The 18,241-nt window shown below is 37.5% G+C and overlaps 3 protein-coding genes across 4 annotated transcripts in view; 2 read left to right on the top strand and 1 right to left on the bottom strand.

Annotated features, from left to right (window-relative positions):
- The window catches only part of LOC106115950 (metabotropic glutamate receptor 6), a 9,583-nt gene extending 3,255 nt beyond the window's left edge, over positions 1-6,328 (top strand). The window contains exons 2-4 of one of the 2 annotated variants that reach the window (XM_013309614.1): positions 4,001-5,415; positions 5,504-5,635; positions 5,851-6,328. In XM_013309614.1, coding sequence (XP_013165068.1) covers positions 4,080-5,415; positions 5,504-5,635; positions 5,851-5,969 — 1,587 coding nt within the window. In that variant the 5' untranslated portion in view covers positions 4,001-4,079 and the 3' untranslated portion in view covers positions 5,970-6,328. Of the gene's footprint in view, positions 1-4,000; positions 5,421-5,503; positions 5,636-5,850 lie in introns of those variants that run through there. The other variant, XM_013309615.1, reaches the window with a different exon arrangement.
- A 140-nt stretch (positions 6,329-6,468) lies between these two features.
- Positions 6,469-8,440, bottom strand: LOC106115951 (translocon-associated protein subunit gamma). The gene is given in 4 exon segments (NM_001312245.1): positions 6,469-6,702; positions 7,435-7,566; positions 7,811-8,030; positions 8,221-8,440. Coding segments are annotated over 4 exon segments (552 nt in total). The 5' UTR covers positions 8,354-8,440; the 3' UTR covers positions 6,469-6,635.
- A 395-nt stretch (positions 8,441-8,835) lies between these two features.
- On the top strand, positions 8,836-17,246 carry Cap-D2 (CAP-D2 condensin subunit). Its single transcript, XM_013309745.1, has 21 exons — positions 8,836-9,013; positions 9,100-9,213; positions 9,333-9,505; positions 9,774-9,946; positions 10,137-10,278; positions 10,364-10,459; positions 10,566-10,739; positions 11,002-11,163; positions 11,557-11,694; positions 11,964-12,329; positions 12,542-12,871; positions 13,121-13,321; positions 13,589-14,131; positions 14,445-14,627; positions 14,863-15,074; positions 15,334-15,504; positions 15,626-15,898; positions 16,007-16,271; positions 16,447-16,620; positions 16,861-16,966; positions 17,092-17,246. Exons 1-21 carry the CDS (start codon positions 8,887-8,889, stop codon positions 17,172-17,174), a joined length of 4,206 nt encoding a protein of 1,401 aa, XP_013165199.1. The 5' UTR covers positions 8,836-8,886; the 3' UTR covers positions 17,175-17,246.
- The last annotated feature ends 995 nt before the right edge of the window (positions 17,247-18,241 follow it).

Here is an 18,241-nt window from a genome sequence, read left to right as displayed (position 1 = left end):
ATGATGAATTAAATGTTTTGACTTACAATGGATTACATAATAGGTGGTCATGAAACATAATCGGACAAATAACAGCTCGCATTGATAGTAATCTAGTTGTGGTTATAATTATTTATTACGACAGTATCCCACACATGAAATGAACAAAAGTTTCACAACAGATATGAACACCTGGTGCAATTTATGTAACTGACATTTAAACGCTAAGATAGTAGGCTACCAACTATTATCATTAGTTTAAAATAGTCCCGATTAAAATTTTGAATTACATTTGTATGTGACACTGACGGATTGTGATTTCAGCCCGTTTTAAATTTGCCCAGGATCATTGTAAAGACCCGCCAAATTGTATGTCGAAGCGAAGCTATACTATAATGACCAGTACCTACATTGACAAACAGATGAGATGGTTTTAATAAATAGATTAATAGATTATTATTATATAAGTTCAAGGATTGCATATAGGTCATTCAATTCATCTAAACATTCCATTCCATTCTTTAATATTTAGTTTAGCAACTTATCTATATTGTTTAAGAACTAATTGTTTTAATTCTCTTGAATTTATATTAAAATTTGATATCATCAAAATTATTAGGACCAGGTAATATGACGCAATTTATGAGAACAATAGAAAAGGACAAAGGCTATTTAAAAAAATACGCAATCCTAAGTTTTGAGCGAAACCCACTTGGAGTTCCAATGCTAAAAAACATAGCATAAATCCTGAAAATAAACTGTCTTATATTTTGACGTACATTGACTAGCTATAATTCTATGAACAAAATCCCAAATTTGGCAATTACTTGGCTACCTTACATGACTAGAACAACGATCACACCTTCATTACATATTCATAGTTGCGTGCTACGAATGAAATCTAAACGGACGGAAACAGTTTCGCGTGCTCAGAGCTTATACTGTTCTGTATTACAAAATAAATTGCACCGTCCTCATACAATCGTTTCGATATATTTTTGTACAATGTTTGTGTAACTTTTCTGATTGTACGTTTATTGTCCGCAGACTTGAAAAAGTTTTTTTTATTTTAACTTTACTTATAGAACATAGTTGTAATGGAAACAAATGGAATAGATTATTTCTTAAGTGTACATCTAGTAATTATTAGTTTGGTTATCTGGAAATCTAATTCGCAATCTAAGGAGTTAAGATAATTACAGGATAGTCTGTTTATTCTTTTGACCTGTCTGATAGCAAATCATCAACAACTCCTTTGGTGGTAAAAGATAAAGATGCGATTAAGATAACACCACGTAATACCGTTGCGTTTCGTTTGTTCGCAGCCGTCGCTCGATTCGGTTCTCCCCGAGAGGTTCACGAAATTGCTTCCCGTTATTTCAGCTCCAAATCTCACAGTACTCGCTTTAAGTTCAAAGTCACGACGCGGCTTCATAAACTCTTATACAATCTATTTTCTTATCTGTCTTACCTTTTATAGATAGAAATTCGCGAGTAAATAACCTTAAATATCTCCTCTACGAAGTCGAAGCCGACGTCGTGCGCGCCAAATTTGGATAAATTGAACCTCGGTCGATAACGAGCCGCAATAAACCAAAAGCTGTCTAGGAAATATTAAGGAGGGAGTCTTTCTAACACATTTTATAATATTACTTTATTTGCAGCATCTATTTAACAGTACGGTGTTTGCTAGTAATACGCTAAGTTCACAATTTATTAAATACAAACAATGTTTTATTATTCAAACTTTCGTGAGATATTATAATAAACTTATATAAAAACGGCTAAACACTAACGTATATACGTCCGGTGGCGGCACCGACTAGTTTCGAGCCCATCGAGGGCCCTTCTTATTGGTTTATTGTTCTTTAACGATCCAAAGAGTAAATTCACGCATAATTATGATGTGATTTAAAAAATGTAAATTAATTTATCCACACTATGCATTTGTTGCTTATACTCTTGCGCAAAAAAAGGGTTTATGCTTTTAAAATATTATCATTACATGTCTTTTGCATTTTCATCTCATTCTTTAAAAAAAAATCAACTTTTTTAACTTGACGTGATCCCAGGAATATGATGAGCATCGATGAATTTTATAATGTAAGTAGTTCGCTACAAAACCTGAATCTTTAGTTGAACAAAAAAAAACTCTAACCAGTGCGAGGGGTTTTTTCCTACACGCAATATGTACCAATGCCATGTTCTATGTTCTATGCCTTCAGGGGATGCGAATTAATACGTTCATTGCCCCGATCCGGTCAGACGTCGCTGCTGTGTCGCGTCAGATGTCGCTAGGGCTGTCTCAATACAGATTCAACTTTCAATTAAAAAATATTCGTATTTCACTTAGTTTGATCAAATAAAAAAAAACACAAAAAATAGGATTACGAAATGTATCGTTGTCTTCTAGATAATGAAACAAATTAAATTATACCCAGTGGTCGTGATTAATGTGTAAACGTCGAAGTGCATCCTAAAACAAACTATTCAGTTAACATTATATTGAAGTGTAATCTGCCAAACGGAATGCTGTTTAAGAATCTCAACTTTAATATAAAAATCATCAACATTTATTATAATTTTTAACTAACCGCAAACCAGTCTGAAGATATCAAGTACCATGTACATATAGTTTTTTTGCTAAAATAAACTGCATTGAAAGGTGAAAAATACGTATAAATTAAACGATTAAAGAGCTTAATAACGGAACAGAAAAACTTATAACGGTTAGATTCCTGCTATCTTCGTTTGTAAGCACCCTTATTAAGTTGCAGGTACGGCTTGAATCGTTTTCTATACTTGGCAGTCTTCTACGGTATGTCATAATAGCGTGTAACATGTTTCGCTAGTTTTATCTATGCATTGAATGTACCCTTAGCGGTAGAAAAGTACTGTAAAACGCTATTACATAAAAGTCCATAATTAAATTTATAATTAAAATAAAACGTCATAATTCTTCTAAAATTGCCTATCATCGATTTTCGTATTTAATATCACCTACTCTTTTACAGCAGCTTTTCTAATGCCTTGTTCGGTTCTGTCGCTCAAATTGTATTAATTATTGAATCAAGAAACAATTTAAAACACGAGAAATTTAAATGTTATAGATAAGTAGCTGTCAACCGCGATTCCGTCAGCGCGAAATTTAAAAAAAAACTTAATAAGTAACATACGTGTTCTTCCAGGCTGGCATCTGCGCCAAATTTCATCAAGATCCGTTAAGCCGTTACGTAGATAACTTCTAACAAGCATCCATCAATTCATCCATCCATCTAAACTTTCGCATTTATATTATTAGTAAGGTAGATCTCTAAGAATGTGTAGGTGCCACTCTCTCCGCTAAAGAAACCTCTAAAACAATCATAAAATTTAATAATTAGATTGTGGTGCGATAAAAATGTAAATATAACATAATTTCTGGTAAACATCTTTAAATGCTAATTTTTATAATAGTAAAAGTAACATAACAACCCATAAAATCAACATATTGCCAGCTCTGCGCATTTTTTTATATTTATTGAATCATACTAACTGTCGCCTTTTTATTTCTTCAATGTGTTACAAACAAACAATCCGTATTTCGTTGTCGATATTAATTTTTAATCTATTTTTTGTACGAATTTGCTTATCACACAATTTTGCCTGAATTTTAATTACCTAAATCTAAGCGCAACAACACTACTTGCATATAATATAAAACATTGGTTACGCGAAAAAAAAGAAAATAAATAGCTGGTAGATACCAATATATTATACAAGCAAGATCCCATAAAAAGCTTCGATTGTTCCTTTAGAGGCTGTATCTATAAGATATCTTAAAATTTAGTGCCCATTGGATACATTGTAGACTTAAATAAAACAAGAATGAATTCCAAATCGGCAAAGTTAGGGTCCCTAGAGTTGCAAGCCGACAAACCGGTTCGGCCGGGAGATTCTTTGTTTGGTTATCTCAAAGTCGAGACGTTGCTATGCGACCTCAGATATTTGGTGCATGACTGACGGGACGTTTTGTCCGCAGGGCCAGCGTATGCAGTGCGGATGTGCCAGCGGTGAGGGCTGAGGGCTGAAGGCATGGCAGTCGCGGCCGGGACGGCTTGATGGCAACCGCGGTGCGCGCGCTGTTGCTCTCGGCGGCGCTGGCGGCCCTGGCGGAGGCCGGCGCCGCCCGCTTCGGCGACCGACTAGCGCCGCGCGTCCCGGCGGCCTACGCGCCTCGCCATGCGCCATCGGCACGTCACTACGCCGACGACGACTACGAGGACTACGTTCAAGACTACGACAGCCATCACCGATCCGAAGAGGAAGAAGAGAAGCCGCCCGAGCCGGCGCCGCCACCGCGCCGGCCCGTGCGCACAGAAGCACATCGTCTCGAAATGAGCACCGAGTACTTCGTTATTCCTGAACGCACCTCCTCAAAGCCGCCAGCGACGTCGTCACGTCCCGTTATCATTTCTAAAACATCCATTTCTAAAGTGCCCAGAAATAATACTATACAGACGATACCAAAAATAGCTTCCGTAGGTCCATTACGATCAGAGGCTTGGGCTGTGCCGATACTGGCGATCGCGTGTGTTAGCATGTTAACTCTTGGTGGATTTGAAGTTTTTATAGTTTGGGGTGCCAGCCGAAAGGCACCGAATCAACGTCATTTGCTGCTGGGTCAAACATTACTGTGTGGACTGTTCTTCAGTGCCGCGACCGCGGCGCTCTACACTGCGACTCCGAACGCTTTCACGTGTGGTGCGGTTCGCTTCGGCACAGGTGTCGCTTACGTTATCGTTTTTGCGTCGCTACTAGTTAAATGCGTTTTCTTGTTAAGTTTAAATGGCGGCGTATACCTTCCTGCGGCGTATCAAGGACTGCTTCTGTTTTTCGCTGTGATGATACAAGTCGCGATAGGCGCGCAGTGGCTCGGCAGCTCTCCGCCTCGGGTCGCTGCCGGCGGTGCGCGCTGCGACTCCGCGCTCTCGGACCTCCTGTTATCGTTATGTTACTCCGCCTTTTTGATCGCGGTGGTGTGCGGCGTCGCCTTACGATCACGTGGCATCCGCGATAACTACCGGGAGGCGACGCACATCGCTGGAGCCAGCGGTGCGACAGCTGCGGTGTGGGTGTGCTGGGTGGCGGCGGCGCTCGGCGCACCGGAGCCGCACCGTGACGTGTGCGTGGCCGCCGGTTTGCTCGCCACCTGCGTCGTCGTGTTCGCATTGATGTTCGCTCCCAAAGGACGAAGGTTGGCGGCGCTAGGCCGAGAGGGCCGGTGGGACGCAGACCGGGAGGAGGGACTTAGCTCGCTGGGCGCTGGTGGTTCCGGCTACTCGCCTTCCTTTTTCCACTTTAAGCCCGTGAAGTATGGCATGGTGTCGGCCGGGGCACCCGCGCCGTCGCAGCCTGGGATGCTCGACCGCAAGGAGCCCCCAGCTCAGCAAGCCGGTTAGTTAAGTATCTACGGCGCGCTAATACGTAAGATCTAGCGCTTCCACGCACGATTTGATCGCAGCTCACCGCCTTATGATTGCAGATCCATACGGCGCCATGTTCGCGAGCTCGCACCTGCACGCACGCCCCTTGTGCTCTCCGCCGCACTACCCCCCGCACCCTCTTATGCACTACCAATATAATTATCCACCTTATAATTATCTACTTCCACCAGGTAATTCTAATTTCAAGCACAATGTTTTCTCACTATTGTACTATAGTTAAGTAAAAGAATTTCTCACCAGATAGCGCAAAAATATTTGAAAACGACGAAATCAAGCCAAATAAGAAAAATAAGTCAAATGAGCAGATGGACTGCTATAAGATTATGATCCAAGTATATCTATAGTTATTTAAATTTATTTTGATAAGTGTTTATTTTGTATACAGGCGTGATGATGCGACCGGAGGAGGGCAACGTGTACACGAGCGTCGAGCCCACCTTCAGCAGCAACCCCAACGTCTTCTTCCAGCGCTCGGAGCCGCTGCACGTCGGCATGATGTACTGAGCCACTGACAAACCAACGTTCCACAAGAGAACACTGAGATTTGACAGCCCGACTGCTAACCCAGTCGAAAAAACCCCTCCATGCCAAAATCATTTCTAATCTCAATGTTAACCGTTAAGAAGTATGCCACTGGCATCGATCATAACAACAAAAGCATTCTTTATAAATTCTTGATTGTCTACGATTGTATATGTTAATAGCACGAGGAAGCCAACCAAGATTATTATCAAAGAAATGTTGGCAAAGTACCAAGCGAACGTATTTGCAGTGAAAATGTGTTACAAGGAACATTGCCTTGCTGTGGATTGTAAATAGAGTTGTATTTAAGCAATAGCAAGTCAAGAAAACTTTAAAAATGACATTTTGTGATTTATACTTAAAATTCAACCCACCCTAATTAGTTTGGAAATCCCCTGTCCTTTTGTATTTACTAAAATAAATGTAAGATTATTTTATAAGTTATACTTTTCTAGACGATTGTAAATAAAACGATAGACTGTTTAAAAATCTTTTCATTTATTATGTTAAAATTAAATCTATTAACAGAATGCGACCATAAAGAGCACATCACTTAAATAACTTAAAATTGAGTATAGACTCTGGTGTGTTGTGCCTCGATATTTGTGCGGATCAGGCATCTAAAGCACATCACTCAGTCATCAATCTTCATTTTGTTCCTGTGGACAACAGTGCTAAAAATCCAGACGCCGCTGTTAAAGATACAATATAATTACTGTACGAAAATATTAAGGAATTTATGTTTCAGGTAAGTTATATAACCCAAATATTGTAAAGACATACAAGAATGGTATTAAATGACACAATGTAAAAGGGAATGATACCAAAATGATGGCATTTTGTCTGCCAGTCTATGCATAATATTATATGCAAGTGTCCCAAAACATTTTCAACAAAATGTTTAAAGTAGATGGATTGAAAGATGCACTATAGATATATAGAGCATGCATACTTAACGAACTGAATTAGAAGAAGTTAAACTTAATTAGTGCTTAATTGAATTAACATTACTATCAGACATTCAACCTTGAAGATATAATACTGGTTAGATGCAAACTAATGAAGAAATGTTAAATAAAGGTAAGATAAAGGAGGTATTATGTCTCTCTTCTTCTAATTACTAGTGGACAGGTATTTTGTCACTTAAGTTTGAAATATTATATATTCTAAATTATACATTTTTTTCTTATAAGAAAATTTATAATTACAGCACAATTAGTCATACTAAATGCTCTTCATCACGAAACTTAAAAGCTAATTTTTATTAAAAAGTTATTTCCTGTAATAAAAGATATGTTTAAATAATTAAGAATCAGCTATGAGGGTTAACTGAAATGTTAATTCACATTTAGTTCCATCAACAGTGAGTTCACTTTTATATGGAAAATTTGTAGTAACATGGAATCTGTTAGTTATAAAACATCAGTTGTATTTATAAAAAGGATACACAGTTGGTGTGAATGAGCGTAGAATGTAGAAACTGCTCAGGATCACAATTGTCAGGAACAATGCATTGTTGTAGAAGATGGAGAAAGTTGTTGCCTCATAGTCAGCCACTTCATTCTTCTTCCAAAGAATTCTGGAAAACAAATTGAAGGAATTGTCAGAATAATATACAATGAAATAAATGCAAATATAGTAATTGTTCCATGTACCCATAACATTATTCAACTGTCATCTTAAATTAAATAACATTTTATAATAGGGAACTACATACATATTACATTGAGTTGGATATTTTTTTTATATATCGGGTAGATTTAAAAGGTAAATGAACTAAGTCAAAGTCTTTTAGCCAAGATTAGTTATTGGCCATATCTTACCTCTCATCTTTTTCTTTTCTGCTCATTTTCTTATCATCAGCCAACTTCCTGGTCATCTCCCTAGCGACTGCGTCTTCCCGGCGTACAGCCACGCGGTGCTTCAGCTGGAACTTAGTATTACGGTAAGCTAAGGCTAACAACCAAGTGCTGGCAGTTGTTACCACACCAAACCATGCAAGTGAAGGGCTCACTTCCAAAGCATGTACTCTCCAAAACAGCCCTGAAATTTACAAAATATATGAATGTTAATCAACGTAAGATACAATAAATAGTCACAATTAATTCTTTAAGTCATAACTTTCACTTTGTATAAACTTTCTTACACTCTTTGAAACATGGATTTATGTATGAAATACTGTATAAACAAGAAGTGTTTGGCCAAATTAAACAAAAGAAGCAGCTATACTTACAAATAGGAATCGCAGAAACAATAAATGCATTGCCATAGAATAATGCTGAAGATTTCGTTGACACATTTCTGCTGAAATCTTGAAGCAGAAGTTCCTCCTCTTTTGTAAAAGCTTTATTACCTTTTCCGGACATTTTGTGAACTTAATATTATTCTGCTATATCAAATAAACACCTTATTAATACACTGCTCAAGAATAAATAATTATCGGTATGTTTAAGTGCAACGTGTAACCTAATCACAGCTGACAAGACAGAAGAGAAACAGCAGCCAAACTTGAAAGTCGATGACGTTTACGTTACATGTCACTTGACGTTTAACTCGCTGTATAAACGTGTCAAAAAGCATACCAGTCGCAATAATTATTTCGTACAGAATAGAACGTCAAAGTATTTTTGTTCTTGTATTTTACATATAAAACTTGTATTATTCGTAACAAAAATAAAAAAAAAGCTTTTCATGTTTGCATCTTGAAAGCATGTAAAAAAATTTCGTTCAGCAAAGTTCGGCCTGGAACATACAGTGATGATTTTTTGTCCAATACCCATGGGGATTTTATTTACTCTATGATAAAATGAGCCAATCACAAGCGTTTATTTAAGAAAGTAATGTCAAACTGGCTTTGACATATTTTCAAACAAAATGTCGTTAATGCGTTCAAGTTCGAATGAAACTAAAAATGAATTTTGAATTTTCAATACCTTTGCAAAAAGATGAGCTTTTGGAATCTTCCAGTGGACAATACCATGTTGAGGATGTGGTCCAACCTAGGATTTTACTATCAAAACTACAGGGTCAGTATATTCGTTACAAACTATTTGTAATTTAACAATTACTTATCACTTAGTTGTTTACTGAATTTACATTCAACTTATAACAGATGCTGCGCGCGCCTACAATTCGGACGGAGTGGAATATATTTTAGAACATTTTGATACATATTTCTCCGTAATTGTACATGGAACAAAACTGGAATGGAATGTTATAAACAAAGGTAAATACTTTCATTATCCATTTGAAAACAAGAACGAAGAATCTCATTTTGCAATATCAATTATTATGATGACATGATAACACGTCGAGCTGCTTAACAATCTTAAAATTTCATTTTAGGGTATGAACACATTCTCAGAACAGTGAAATGTCTTTGCAATCAGTTGGAAGTCATTTTTCAAGAACAAGAAATAGCTACTGAAATAAGATGCAAATATCTGAATATTGTGAAGATGGTCATGTATTTATTTACAGAAATAATGAAAACAAAGGATGCTAAACTTACTGCTGATGTATGTTGTTTTTCTCTTTATTACTTAAAAGTTTTGCCATAATTTTTTCCTGTACTATGTAATAATTAATTTAAATTAATATGCTTATTACTTAATTTTAACACTAGTTTACATCCACAATAAGCCTATCCATACTTCTGTACCACATTCTACATCTGTACCAAATTCATCCAGATTATTCAGTACATTCTAACAAACATTCATATATTTATTGAAGTTTTTTCCTTTATAATATTAGTAAGATTGATTGTTTTAGTTATTGTTGTAGAATTCTACAAAGCTGACATTAGGTAAGAAAGGTAAAGCAAAGAATACAGATGAGGAATTTTGTGGTTGGACAGAGTCTGACAAACTGGAGGCTTTAGTGGCACTGCACATGTTGGTCCAGCAGCCCCTGTCACGCCTGTGGGATCCACCACTGGCTGAAGACAACTTTGTTGTGTGAGTGTACTATTTTCTTTTTACATAAATGTATAGTAAAAGAATTAAATTCACTACCCACTTAATATTGAGTATATTATTTGGGCATTTAAAATCACCTTTGTGTTTCCATGGCTCTAGTTTCTTAGCATGTTTAATTAAAAGTCTCTTCACTCTTAATATGTTAGAATTTAAATTACTTTTTTTGCAGTATGGTAGCTTACCCCTGCTACAAGGCATTGGAGGAGCAAATTATAAAAAACAAAACTGTTAGAGACACTGTGTTCCAAGTGCTAGGAGTGTTGGTAAAAAAGTACAACCATGGTACTGCCTGCCTTATTAAATTAGTTCAGGTATACAAATACATAAAATAATTATTAAATAAAATAAATATGACTTTTGAATCATGTTATACCTTTTTTCTTTGTTTTTTTTTAGATTTTAGAAATTGTAGAACATGCTGTATCACCGATTTGTGCAGGTGTTGTACAGTTGACGAAAAATTTCGGACTTGGCACCTTTGGACCTCAAATGGTAAGTTCTTATCTTCAAGTATTTGTTTAGTGATATATGATTATTAATGGATAAAATAAATATAATACATGTATACATGTATTTTGTTTTATCTTGTAATTTTAAGGTGCGTGAAATAGAAGTATCATTAGCATCAACGGAAGAGGATGCAGGAGGGATGGGTACGGAGCAGGGCGCCGCCAGGAACTACGGCGCCTTTCTATTGGAGCTCACTAAAGAACTGCCCAAAGAAATGATAAAGGCTATCTCAACATTACAACCTTATTTAGAAACTGATGAGGTAAAATTTTGCACTTTACTAATATGAAAAAAAATAGATTTTGTATATCTTAAAAAGTTTGAGACTTTTTATTACGAACCTGAATTAGAAGTGCCAAAAGACATAATGACTACAAGAAGTTAGAGAATTGAACTATATCCTAGCATTTTGACCCAATTTAATTATGTCCTATTATGTTACTAGTTTTGGTTTCAAAACTTTTATAAATATAATAGTCACTGTTATTTAATCGTTTGTATAATTTAGTGTGTTGTGTTTGCAGAGCTATACTCTGCGTATAACAGTGCTGGGCATGATGTGCGAGGTGGTGAGCGTGGAGCTGCGCGGTGAGGGGCTGGAGGAGGAGCAGCGCGCGCAACGGGATGAGTTCCTCGACGACCTGTACGACCACATGCACGATCTCTCCGCATACGTGCGACATAAGGTAAAAAAGCAGGGCTATAGTCAAATATGTCGAAATTTGTATGCGATTTTTGGTGTAGTTTATGCCCGATAGGGGCGCTGCACAAACTGCTGCAAAACTTTTAATGCACACACACACACAGTACCTAATGTATTTTACAAATGGGCATCAAAAAAAATTATGGTAAGTATTAATTAAATGATATTCTTCCTGATAATTAGACTTCAAGTTGTATATTAAGCTTCGGTAAAAAAACAGGCACATAGATGGCGTTGTACTTAATTTTTTAACCGACTTCAAAAAGGAGTCTTAATTCGTTTGTGTGTTTTTTTTTAATACTGAGGATCCCTGTTAGACCGATATTGGGAAAAATGTTTTGTTTTGGTCGTTAACCTTACTATTATTATGAAATAGGTACTTCAGTTCTGGTCGCGGTTACAAAGAGAGAACAACGTGCCGGTGGGCCGACAGCACGCGGTGCTGGAGCGAGCCATCGGCCGATTGAAAGATAAAGCTGCTTTAGTCAGGAAGGCGGCTATACAACTGCTTAAGGTAATTAACAAGAAAACATAAAACTAATCAATTTTTTCGTTTCGCTATTTGTGCTTTTACCGTTCGCGAAAAGCGGTTGAAGAAAATATCCTTAAAATTAAAAAAAAACGTCATTTATTTCACAGGGATTTGCCCATTTTATATATATCGTTTTTTATAAAATTACAAACGAATTGATAACCGACTTCAAAAAGATGGAGTTCTTTTTGAAGTCGGCTAAAAAGAGTCTTAAATGTCCGTGTCTAATTAAAATGTTCGTACTTTTTCAGGTTTTCCTTGAATGCAATCCATTCTCTGCTCAATTGAAATTAGATGTTTTAGAAGAACAATTAGCTAATGAGCAGAAAATATTAGATGATCTACAAAAGAAATTAAATCCAGGGCCGGACCCAGGACTAATAAAAAAATGGGATAAAATCGAGAAAGATGTTATAGATACGATTAAAGAGAAAATGGATACACTTACACAGGACGAGCCTGAGTTGTCGCAGGCGACGGTTGAGAACCTATATGATGCGATACGTCGTAGTTTAAAAGAGAAGAACTATTTTAAAGCTTATTTAATAGTCAAGCACACGGAGAGGCAGTATCCAGATGCTAAACTACTCAGATGCGATATGCCTAAAAGTGATCAGGTGTGACTGAAAATATATTTTTTTATCATATATGTAGTTAGAACTAAGATTTTGTATGCAGTGGAGTTGTGGCTATTTTTTTTTTAGTCACGTGTTACAACTTTTCTACTGTATGTTGTGAAATTTTTCTAAATAGACTATCCGAAAAATACCTTTTGTTCTTACAAGAAAATAACAATACTATTACTAATATTGAAAAAATTGATTTTTAGATTGATTACTTCGTCGCATTGCTTCGTAACATTTTCATAATCCCCGACCGGCGACAATCCATATCATCGACGCAGCAATGCGAGAACGAGCTAGCGCTATACAAACGTGTGGAAGAGAAAGAGAGCATCGTAGCCTTCCTGCAGGAATCTATACACTTCTGTAGGATGATATCGGAGGCTGTCCCTCTTGTGAATTCATTGCTTATGTCTAAACAAGCTGGAGATGTGAGCGAGGCCATCGACTTCTTCACGACCGCTCACCACTTCAACATAGAGTCGGCTAAAGTGGGCGTAGCCAATATGTTGCTACTTGTATGGTCACCAGACCAAGTAAGTATGTAAAATTAGTTAATATGACACCTCTATGTTTTTATTAGAATAATACCTACATTCTATCTGTTTTTATTGAAGAGTATATGTATCTTACTATATTTTTAATTTGTACAGTATTTTAAATGTTAAATTGCTTATACAGTCAAAAAAAACAGTACAACTCATGCATCAATTGACACAAAATCAATGTGTCCAATGAATGTTTTATAGAATACAACGTTTTTTCTTTGTTTCCATGATTACCAGGACAAACGTGAATCAGTAGAGCGAGCATACAGAGAGATGTACCTGGAGTGCGAGACTCGGGCGGAGCGTGCGCGAGCCTTCACCATCGCCAAGAACCTCGTCACGTTGGTGGCGCACGTCGACCTCGGCAGCGCGCTGGCGCTACAACATCTCATCGACAAGTGGGTCGCTAAGGAAGATATCACTCCCTCTATTATACAGGTATTAGCCCTTTCATGGATTTCGCAAGCCCAAAGTATGCAGCGTGTTGCGCTATACGCCTCCCTCCACAGCCGCAATATTTTTGAAAACCCACACCACCACTACACAGAAGACATGATTGTAAACTTTTTGATCAATTTAATTTGACGTATCTAGTGCCAGAGACCAAATTTTAGCCCGTTTCCCTTACCCACATTATATTTCCACCTAATTAATGCGAAAAATTTACTATTATATGTCAAATCATGATAAAATATTTTCTTTTAGGTGTTTTGGGAAATGTTTTTAAAGAAAATCGATGGTACAACAGACGAGGACAGTTACGCTGCACTATCTCTACTGACAATGATCGCTAAAGCCAAGCCCTCGGTTGCTCTTGCTAACTTAGAAGTCATACAAACACATGGACTTACTGCCGACTATAGAACAAGAAACTTCTGCGTACAATTATTGTCATCACTATCTAAGAAAGAACAAAGATATCCCGTAGATCACTCCATAATGAACTCAGTTTTCGATAGTTTAATGGAGGTATTCAATAAGTTTAAAAACTTCACATCGTTTGCGGCGAACTCTATTGATCTTGTATACGCTATATGTGATACCCCGGATGTACTCTGTGAAAAGCTATTGGTGGAAATGTATAAGAAAATTGAAGAAGTTCTAGTGAAAGATAAGGAGAATGAGGAAGAAATAAGCGTCCCAATGGAACTCCTGATTCGATTCGTGTTCACGCTGGGTCATATTGCGCTGCAACAGCTGATATATCTTGATATAACAGTCTACAGCGAGCTTAGGAAACGCAATCAGGTAACAAGCGTGTATTAATTTTGGGTTTTTTATTTCTATTTCAGCTAAATTTCCTACACATTTGCTCGAAATATTAATTTAATCAGTGTCAGAAAAATCCCCACTAAGGGTTTCGTGTATAATTGTGTATAAACCGACAAGGATTATGACTCGGTGGGCATAAGACAAACTAAATAATGACAGCTCACTAGTTTTTTGATAAAAACAACCGCGACAGCAGCGCCTCGCACCGGCTCATATGCCGGCACTATAGTGACTAATAAAGGACTGAGTTTTCTGTAAGATATTCTGTATATATTTTGTGATTGTGCAGGTGCGAGAGGAGAGGAAGGCGGAGGAGAAGCGCAAGAAGAAAGCGGGCGTGGGGTTCGCGACGCCCGCCCGCCGCGGCCGCTGCGACGACCTGCGCCGACAGACGCTCATGAATGCCAGCAACGCCAGCGCCTCCTCGCGCGGTCAGCGCTCCGCCAGCGTACTCTCTAATAAAGCCTCTACGGTAATACACAACTTTTTTAAGATATGTTGATTCATAAGATATTTAAAGAAGAATGTATGAGAGAAGGGAGTGAATTCCAATGTCATGGTTGATAGAACATGTTTTACCGACCCTCGATTAAAAAATTCAGAGGAAGGAGATGTTGCGTTACTTTATTTCTGATTTTATCCTCTTTTTTTCTTCTCCAATATTGCGAGAGATTTTTTAATGATTTGGTATGGTAATATATCCGTAGGTGAACACAACGATGACGGAGGAGGAGGCAGGGTTGGAGGGCGCGGTGGCTGACGACGCGGACGCGGAGTACGTGCGCGCGGTGTGCGAGCGCGACGTGGCTGCCGGTGGTGCTGCGCTGGCTCGCTACACGCCGCTACTGCGCTGGCTTCTCAGCAACCCCGCACGTACCACGCCCCAAGCGCAGGCCGCCGCCGCGCTCACATACACCAGGTGCACATGTCTATTACAGGGAATTTTATCCCATTGACCTCATGCTTATCATAAAACCCTGTAGTCTAACTTTAAGCCATATCTTTAAATATTCGTTTCGTACGTTCCTGAAATATAATTTGCTATTAGTACAGTAACTTAGTAGTGTTCGTATCGCGAATGTAGTCGATCCATTGCTAAGATCAATGGTATTGGATTTTTGATACCATCGATTATAAGTACTAGGATATTTAATATCATTATCATATTTAAATAACAGATTCATGCTGGTGTCGAGCAGTGTTTGTGAAGAAGGTCTGCAACTTATCGTCACAGTTCTAAAGAAATCTAAGAACGTAGCGTTGAGAACAAACCTGACCATCGCCTTCGCAGATCTCACATTACGGTTCCCAAATCTTACGCAACCTTGGACTCATCACATTTACGATATGTAAGTAATCAGTTAAAGAAATTATAACTACTGAAAATTGTGGAGGGTGTATTTCCCTCACTTTCTTTCTCCGCGTCTGGCTCTCTCATTTACCTTATTCCTTTAATTGTAAATATTTCAGCTTGAGTGACGAAGAACTCGAGGTGCGTCAATGCGCTGTCAAGATGCTGTCATTCTTAGTACTACACGAGATGGTGCGCGTCAAAGGTCAGATAGCGGACATGGCGCTGTGCTGCGCTGACAAGGACGCTCGCGTCACCGCCATGACGCGCCTGTTCTTCAAGCAGCTGTCGCAGAAAGGCAACGCCCTCTATAATGTTATGCCAGACATTATATCAAGACTCAGTGATCCAGAATTAAATGTGCCTGAAGAACAGTACAGATATATCATGAAGTAGGTATTCAGCTAAGTATTATTATAAAATAAAAAACTTAAAACTACTGCACCCATTCAGTACATTCTTTCGACGCTATAAATTAAAAGTAACTTATCAATTTTCAGATACATAACATCACTTATACAGAAAGACAGACAAATGGAGGCTCTCGTAGAGAAGTTATGTCAGCGGTTCAAATTATCAACAGAAGAAAGGCAATGGCGAGACCTGGCATACTGTCTGTCTTTGTTCACATATAACGAGCGCTCGCTCAGGAAGCTGATAGAGAACATGGACTGCTATAAGGACAAGCTGCACTGCCCCGGAGTCATGGAGTCCTTCACTGCACTAATGAACCACACATCCAAAATGGCCAAGAATGAAATAAAGGTATGTTTATATCTACGTAGCTTCACATAAAAACAAACTCAATTTTTAGGGTGGAAAATGTTATTTTCACTTTACAAGTTTTAGAGTGCCATAGCCCAGGCAGTATTTCTAAATGTTTGCAAGAGTCAAATAAAAGTTGACAGAGCTCAATAATAATAAACACATATTATAACAGGCATTAGTAACAGAGCTGGGAGATAAGATAGAAGAATGTTTCGCGGTACGGGACGCGGAGGAAGGTGACAAAGACGGCAGTGACGGCGCCGACAAGCATGCAGCCCCTAAACCCACACCTAGGAAGGCGCCCCGCCGCGGCAGGAGGCGGTCCAACTCCAGTTCTGATGAGGAGGTACACTTAAAAAAAATATTTCGCTTCTCACTTTCAAGTCGATTATCGTACAAAACTCTGTCAATATCAAGCTGTAATTTAGCAAATATATTGTTAACAAATTCTCAAATTGCGAGCGAGCGTCAAAGAATAATAAACAAACTTCCTCGACAGTACCTCTTAGCCGACTGTTATACTTTTCTTTAAAAGCAATTTACGTTAATAACAGATTTATTTTTGTATTCATCATAATTTTTATAGAATGAGCCACCCAACAAACCACCGCAAACACCGCAGACCTTAAGAAAATCACGAAGGAAACCTGCCACAAAGAACAAAACTCAGGTGGTTGATTCAGAAGACTCAGGTAAATGTAAATTTATATCTTAAGTTTCAAGAATGTTTATAATTTCAAAATAGGGTGATATAAAAACTATTGTTAATTTGATTTGCCAGCTCATTTTAAAAAGTCATTGTATTTTTATCTTTTAGATGATGACGATTTTGAAAAGAAAACAGACGATGACGTTTTCAAAAAACCGACGACACGAAAGGGGACGCGGAGGCGAAATTAGAATTCGCAAACATTATTATTAAGAATAATTTAATTGAGCGTTTATTTTCTCAGAGAAAGGCTTATAAATAAAATGTTTGACATATTGTTTGTCTTATTATTTTTGAATTATAATAAAGGAATATAGAGTTGGAGAAATTAATTAATTACTAGAGCATTAACTACGAACAAGCACTTATTCAAAACTTGGTTTTGCTTTTGTAAATAGACGAGAGAGTAAGGCACATGAGGGGCAAAACGTCTTACTAATATTGTAAATGTGATGTTTGGATGGATGTTAGAAGGTATCTCCAGAACGGCTGCATGGATCTAGCTGAAATTTGGCGTAGCTGTAGAACATAGCCTGGAAGAACACAGGCTTCTTTTTTAAAATGACCCGCGGAGCTACATTTAAGTAAAAAATGATTTCAGCCACTGAACATAGATTAAGAATAAAACTGCTAATTCATGACGCGATATGGCAACACTTACAACTAATCTGTATGTCTGTCATTATCAGGCAGACGAAACTCTATTAGTCTATGGTACAAATTGAACGCAAACGGAGATCCTCCATCTTGAAAATTGTGTCTATCCCACTCATAAGTTTCTCTATAATTTTTGGGCTGTTTAAAATAAAAACCATAGTGCATATGAATAAATTGTGATTTAAAAATTTATAATTTCTTTATATTTAAAGTTTAGATAATAAATAAACAACAATTTAATTAAGTTATTTGAAGTATGTAATTTAAAATTTACAATTTATTTGTATTCATCATGAAAACCCCCCCCCCCCCCCCCCCGACAACGATGTCCTCCGCCGTCCGCCATTAAACTTTCATTCTCTCATATAACAAACTAAATTTTTTATGATATTATTATATGTAAAATCTAACTTTATTTGGTAAGAATATTGTAGTTTCAGTGTGAATTGTGGGATTAAGTGTATTATAATTTTAAGAGTTAGAAAGCTGATGTTTTCTTCTGAGAAGATTTCCAAGAACCATGTGGTAATTACATTGTGTTTTTTAGTATTATATTTTGTATTTTTTGTTGTTTTGACTATTATTCTATCTCACTACATAT

This window comes from Papilio xuthus, unplaced genomic scaffold (assembly GCF_000836235.2).
Source record: "Papilio xuthus unplaced genomic scaffold, Pxut_1.1 DF827777.1, whole genome shotgun sequence".
NCBI classification, from domain to species: Eukaryota; Metazoa; Arthropoda; class Insecta; order Lepidoptera; family Papilionidae; genus Papilio; species Papilio xuthus.
The sequence above is the reverse complement of the archived record's forward strand: the minus strand, read 5'-3'. Positions and strand labels throughout refer to the sequence as shown.

Coding starts and splice junctions, on each gene's coding strand:
- Cap-D2 (XM_013309745.1), top strand. CDS start 8,887: ATGAAACTAAAAATGAATTTTGAATTTTCAATACCTTTGCAAAAAGAT. Junction 10,460..10,565: donor GCACCTTTGGACCTCAAATG/GTAAGTTCTTAT, acceptor TGTAATTTTAAG/GTGCGTGAAATAGAAGTATC. Junction 10,740..11,001: donor CTTATTTAGAAACTGATGAG/GTAAAATTTTGC, acceptor TTGTGTTTGCAG/AGCTATACTCTGCGTATAAC.